The sequence below is a fragment of the Orycteropus afer genome, unplaced genomic scaffold (assembly GCF_000298275.1).
Source record: "Orycteropus afer afer isolate SDZICR_OR568_19922 unplaced genomic scaffold, OryAfe1.0 scaffold00165, whole genome shotgun sequence".
NCBI lineage: Eukaryota > Metazoa > Chordata > Mammalia > Tubulidentata > Orycteropodidae > Orycteropus > Orycteropus afer.
Window position 1 is genome coordinate 1,693,689 of NW_006921752.1, and position 6,984 is coordinate 1,700,672.

The 6,984-nt window shown below is 39.0% G+C and overlaps 1 protein-coding gene across 1 annotated transcript in view; it reads left to right on the forward strand.

Annotated features, from left to right (window-relative positions):
* The window catches only part of HSD17B12 (hydroxysteroid 17-beta dehydrogenase 12), a 241,506-nt gene extending 237,345 nt beyond the window's left edge, over nt 1-4,161 (forward strand). Inside the window, exons 10-11 of the mRNA XM_007946515.2 lie at nt 3,423-3,572; nt 4,057-4,161. Of these exons, the coding sequence (XP_007944706.1) occupies nt 3,423-3,572; nt 4,057-4,161 (255 nt within the window). The remainder of the gene's footprint in view (nt 1-3,422; nt 3,573-4,056) is intronic.
* The last annotated feature ends 2,823 nt before the right edge of the window (nt 4,162-6,984 follow it).

Genomic DNA, 6,984 nt, shown 5'->3' on the forward strand with positions numbered 1-6,984 from the left:
TCTTCTGGCCTGCTTCTTTGGGCATCCCTGAGTTGTCCCTGGGGCTGATTGCTCCTCTGTCTGGCTTCCTGGCTTTTATCCCCTTCCTCCTGCTCTTCCGGCCTGCTACTCTGGGCGGGCCTGAGTTTGTCTCCTCACCTAATCCCTTCGGCTGATTGCTCTTCTCTCTGGCTTCCTGGCTTTTAATCCCCTTTCTCCTGCTCTTCCCACTTGCTACTTTGGGCGTCCCTGAGTTGTCTCTCCTCACCTGTAACCCTGAGGCTGACTGCTCTTCTGTCCGGGTTCCTGGCTTTTATCCTCTTTCTCCTTCTCTTCTGGCCTACTAGGCATATGGATATCATCCTATCACTGACAGCATTGTGCTTCAGGATTGATCTTGAAACATTCTTTGTGACAGTGATTGCCACACCATTCTTCATCAATTTGTCATTCCTGGCAAAGTAGATCATATGGTTGTCTGATTCAGAATGGCCAAAACCAGTCCATTTCAGCCCACTGATGCCTAAGATATCAATCTTTATATGTTCCATTTCTTTTTTGAGAAATTCCAATTTTCCTAGATTCATACTTCATGCATTCCATCTTCCATTTTTTAATGATGTTTTCAGCTCTTTCTTCCCATTTTGAGTCATGCCAAAGCAGCTAATGGAGGTCCCAAAAGCTTTATACCATCCATATCATTAAGGTCACTCCTACTTTGAGGAGGCAGCTTTTCATCAGTCATATGCCACATCTGCAAATGGAGGTCCCAAAAGCTTTATACCATCCATATCATTAAGGTGACCCCTACTTTGAGGAGGCAGCTCTTCCTCAGTCATATTTTGAGTGCCTTGTGACTTGAGGGGCTCATCTTCCAGCATTGTATCAGACAGTGTTTCAGGGCTGTTCATAAAGTTTTCCAGTAATATATCAGATAGTGTTTCACTGCTATTTGTAAGGTTTTCACTGGCCAGTTCTTTGAGAAGTGGATGGCCCCTTCCTTCTCCTGAATCTGTCTCACTCTGGAAGCTCTGCTGAAATCTGTTCACCATAGGTGACCTGCAGGTATTTAAAATACCGGTGACACAGCCTCTAGCCTCACAGCAACACACAAGCCACCACAGTACAACAAACTGACAGACGAGTGGTGGCGTAGGAGGTAGACAGATAGATATGTGTAACTATATGAAAGAAGGAATCTGGAAGGTAAAAGTAATTATAATTGAATGTGTACTTATTGGGCTGTCTTTATCTTAAAATGCTCAAAACTTCACTTTGAGCAGGCTTTTAATCTCTATATGGGAGTATTTTTTTCATAGCCCAGGAACCTGAGATATAGAGATGTGAGATTGATTATGTTTCTTCATTATTTGAGACAAGTGTATATGCATTCACTGCCTTGCTTTGTTGGCTACTCAGGTTTGCTTGTGAACAAACTCTCTTTACTTAACCAGTGTTACAGTTCATTGAACTGTGTATTTCATACTTTGAATTAGTCTGAGTTACCTCTGATCTGTGTGCTCTCATACACTATATCTTGCAGCAAAATTATTTTAAAACTAAAACAGGACTTTTTGGCAAAAGCAAAACTTTTGCTCATAAAGTGAGGGATAAATGTAAAGTGATTGTTCTGATCAACATAGTCTCCAAAAATGAAAGCCACCTAATCAAAGTGAGCTCAGTTATTCAAGGACTATGGGGAAATTAATTTACTTAGTGTGATATTTTGGCTGCAAGGAGTGAGACAGAGAGTGACAGTGGTTAGGGACTTGCATTCTTGGTTCTTAACAAGTAGGTAGGGTTTCATCCCATCTGGTAAGGAGGTGGGTAGGTAGGGTTTCATCCCATCTGCTAAGGAGGTGGGTTATATCTTTGACCCATATTTGGGAATGGGAAAAACACTGCTAAATAAATGGTCTCCTCATTATCCACGTACATGCAAATAAGACATCTAAAGAGACATGGAAATATTCCTCCTGGGTGTCAACGGTAAGTAAATCCATAGGCTAGAACAGCTTGGTTTTCTTTCCATCTCTAGTAGTGGAGTTTTTGCTTTTGACTATGTATATTGACCACCTCTTTATTAATAGACGTATCATTGCAATTTAGAATTTTTCCTTTCACATGTGTAAAACAAATAGAATACATTTACTCTTTTGTGGGTTACTATGCCCAAGTTAGGAGCTCTGGTAGCATAGTGCCTAAGGCACTTGACTGCTAACCAGAAGGCTGGCAGTTCAAACCCACAAGCCACTCCTCGGAAGGAAGGTTGGGCATTCCTACTTCCGTAGTGATACTGCCTGAGAAACCCAAGGAGGGGTTGCTATGAGTCGGGACCAACTCGATGGCAAATAACAACAACAACAACATGCCCAAGTTAGGAGCCCTCATGGCACAGTGATTAAAGAACATGGCTGCTAACTGAAAGGTCAGTGGTTCAAACCCACCAGCCACTCTGTGGGAGAAAGCTATGGCAGTCTGCTTCCGTAAAGATTACAGCCTTGGAAACCCTGTGGGCTAGTTCTACTCTGTCCTACAGGCTCACTTTGAGTTGGAATCAACTTGATAGCAGTAGATTTGAGTTTTTTGGTTTTTAGGCCCAAGTTATTTCAAACTACAGAAGGAACCTCTTATATCATGACTCATAACTCATTATAGTAGGTTTCCTTATATTTTATGTTGAATCACATCTCCAAAATCTAAATCAAAAAAGAACTGACGAGTAGTTAAGTTACTCTAAAAGGTAGTGTTCAGATTTGTCATCCCACGCCAGCCCTATAGGGTGTCTTATAGTTTAGTTACCTAAAGTGTTTCTAAACTGTTCCCTTCTTTCCCTGCCCTCCACAAAAAAACTAAAAAGGAGGATGGTCCTGTCTTCCCAATAGCAGAGTTTATTAAACTCAGAAATAGAAGGTAAAATAGGGAAGAAAAGTGGCAGCCTAGGGCTGAGAAAATGAAGTCTTTTTGAGAGGGACCAAAGCTGACAGAACAATCTTAATTAGCCGTTTGTTATGGAGAAAATTTAGGAGGTACCATGTCGTCAGTCCCCTATGTGGTGGCTGAGTGACAGTGTTCAATTTAGTCAGCATAGAAAGAGTGTCCCGTCCTTAATCATTCTGCTGTCTAGATTTCTGTTTAATGCTTTCCTTTTGAAACTTCAAAAGATATATTTCTGCTTATTTGTAATCCTTTCCTAGTCTCAAATTCTGTAATACTGACCGATTGATTGATTTGTTACAGTTTGTTTAATGCTGTCATTCTTCCTATGTTCTATCATATGTTTAAGCCAGCTTTAGATAACTGTTTCTATTTTTTTCTCTAAAGATACATGTTTTAGATTTTGTCAGAGTATTTCGATTGATAAGAGCAAGCGGCTATCACTACATTCTGAGTGTGTGGCCTTCCTAATCAATGACATGTTTTGGGGTATGTTTCTTTTCTAGAGTGTCTTGCCATACTTCGTAGCTACAAAACTGGCTAAAATCCGAAGGCCCACTTTGGATAAGCCTTCTCCAGAGACATATGTGAAGTCTGCAATTAAAACAATAGGCTTGCAGTCCCGAACCAATGGATACCTGATCCATTCTCTCATGGTATGTAGATTTTTAAGTCCCAAATTAATATTTCTGTTTTGGCGTTCTCTTTCTCATTGAGTCACAAAATAGTATGTGATATTCTAGCATATATATTGTCTAGACATGCTGACATGACATCTCTGTTATTTCTTTAAACTTTACACTGGGTAACTTTAAAATCTGCCTATAAATAAAACAACAGTATGATAAAACAGGAGCCCCTTGATGGTGCACACTATTAATGTGCTCAGCCACTAACCAAGAGGTTGGAGGTTGGAGTCTACTCAGGGGCACCTCAGCAGGAAGGCCTGGCTATCTCTGTCCAGAAAATCAGACCCTGAAAACTTCGTGGAGCATAGTTCCACTCTACACACGTGGGTCACGATGAGTCAGAATTGACTCCACAGCAACTGGTGTGGTAGATAATAAAACAGGATTATATGCTTCAATTTAGCCCCAATTGTAGGCAATCGTTAGATATCTCACCTTTTTCTTTTCTTAGGGCTCAATAATCTCATTCCTGCCTTCTTGGATTTACTCCAAAGTGATCATGAATGTAAACAAGTCTACGCGATCTCACTATCTGAAGAAAAACAAGAAGAACTAAGCATTGATGACTGCGCTGAGTATGTTGGCCAGATGCTGCAGCCTCTGAGTGTGTCCTGCAGGGCACCCTCTGGTCTCCTAACCCTTCAGTTGTTTTAATTGTTACTAACGTGGTTCAATGTTGCATAATTGGGTGGAATATTAAGTTGATCTTAGAATACTACCAGGAGTTACTTTGAAATTTGAATACAAATGCTCCTATCAAATGGATGTCAGATTAGTATTAATTAGCAAGAACAGCTTAATAAGAAAGGGCACAATTACAGTAAATCACAGAGTCACAGTGTCAGACTTCAAACTCAACTCTTGCAGCTGGTCCTAAATGCCAATGATTGTTATCCTCCTGTTTTCTCTGAAACACACTTCAAAACGTCATGACTAGCTACTCCTTTTTGTTTCTAACACTTTGAGATTAGTTGGTTTGACTTATAGGAGGACGTACTATACTTGTCATAGATCTCTGTAAGGTATTCTAAAAGTAGGTTCCAGTTTGCATATTTGCATGAAATTATCCTTTCTCAAAGGGAACTAATGGCATGAAAATAATTTATGAAATAGGGAGTTATTTCTGACACATGAAACCCACTAATATCTGCTTTTTTCTAATGCATATTTCTTCTAGTTTAAATGTGTGTACACATTGAAAGCTGCATGGTGTGATTTATAGAGGTACATGGACCAACGTGTACATTGAACCTTGCATCCAAGGTTGCATCCAAGTGGCCTGCCTCAACCTTAGTCATGTTTCGGTATGACTACTGGTACTCACAAACGTGAAAATGGGCGACTTCTGTAACAATGATATCACAGAATTGACTTGTATTACGCTTTTTAAATCAATACCCTATATGTACTGAGTAATTAATTTTAATAAAAGATGATATAATCACAGTGTTGATTGGAAATATATTTCTTTGGTACTTGAAATTAAGGCCAGGTTTACATAGACTGAAATAAATTAAGACAAATTTTAATCTGCTACAAAACTTTTATGGAAAATTCACCAAGAAGTAATTCAAGGCTGTGAAGCATGGGACCCAGAGAGAAAACCTTTACCTGGGCTCTGTTCCCCAAGCTCTGAGTTAAATTTTAAGAACCATAAATTCACAAATATAAAATACAATTATACTTTCTTAAGTTGGAGGATTTAAAGTGTTCTAGCTTTTAATTTTGCCAGCTAAGGCTAGAAAACAAAAGTAGAACACCCCAAATTCTATCAGCATTATTATGTAAAAGAAAAGACATCTTTGCACCCAAACTGTAGGAGGAACATAGCAGAAGAAAGGCTAGTCACTTAAATGGAATGAATTTGACATGATGAAAAGTACATTGTTTGTCCTTTTTTTTACTCTCATTTCTTTTGTAGAAATGTAAACGTGTGTCTACAGCCCCCGATGATTTGGGCACTATCTGATGTACTTTCACACAGTGGTTGGATGGTTGTGGTGGCCATTCTGCAGGAAGAGGTGGTAGGTAGGGGAAGGATTGATTCTGTGAGGTTACAAAATAGTTTGTTTTCTTTTATCCCACTTAGGAAGTAGTTGAGTTCTTTTAAGAAATCCCTTAGCAATTTCAGAACTTCTGATCCATGGCTTTCACTGCTTCAGCTTGGCAAGCTTCCCTTGTAGTGGTCACTCGAGGATGGAGATGATGACACATGAAAAGAAAGATTGTACCAAAGAGAAACCCATGTGCTCCACACCTTCCCAAGAGTGAAGCATGATCTTTAGACTCAATGTTATGCTGGTCTGGTTTTATGTTCTTATGTGTGCTGGGAAAGTCTCAGGACCCAAAAAGAGTAGGGGAGAAGAGTATTGATTTCGTATGTGGAATTAGCTCACCTCCCAACACAGGACACTGTCTTTTCATTTGTTTCTTATATTACACATGACGATGTATGCTATTGTGCTTTGCCCTATGTCAATCACACATGCACTTGGGTTAAATAAATAAATGCTAAAGAGGGCGTTCTTGCTCAAATGAGGTCCGGCTCCAAAGAGATGAATTCTGAACTCTCAGTTGATGTTGATTGTCCTTAAATACAGTAGAACTGAATTTGCTATGGAGTGGACATCGAGGCTAGTACTGAAGGTGCTGATTTCATGGGGTGGAGGAGATTTATTGTGACGATACTATCACACAGGAATGAAATGACTTAAGTAATATTATAATTTCTTCACTCTATTGACCAAAAATTACCTGCAATTAGGTGTTCCTGCATTCTGTACTTTGTTTTGTGGTTTACCAACATCAAAACAAGTTCTCAAAGCTTTTTTTTTTAATATGTTGGAAACCAATTAAGGGGAAAAAATAATAAAGGGTTCACCATTTTGTGACATTCTAATATTTTTTAATTAGTCACCTATGTCACTCATTTTGTGACAAACATAAACATGAGCAGAGTTTAAGCTGTGGAAGTATGAGTATTCTTTACATTGCTGTTTATATGGCAAAAAAGTAGAAATGTACCATTGTGTTATTGCCATGACTAGATTTAAAAAAAGTTAAATATGATGAATGGCATTTTACTACTTTCCCCACTTTTTCTCTTACATGGGTATTGAGTAGCAAGTAAAATGGGTGATATAAATGATGATCCTAAAAGGATACAAAGCAAACTTGTCTTCAGTGTGCTAAAGTTTTCAGACATACCATTCTGTGCATTTATTGGGTGCCAGCCATGTGCCAGTTACTCTTGGGTTCTCTAGAGAAACACAAAAACCAGCAAAGTATATATATATATTTATAGAGAGAGAAAGAGAGAGAGAGAAATTTATCTTAGATAAATGGCTCACAAGCGTGTAGAAGCCGACAAGTTCAAGCT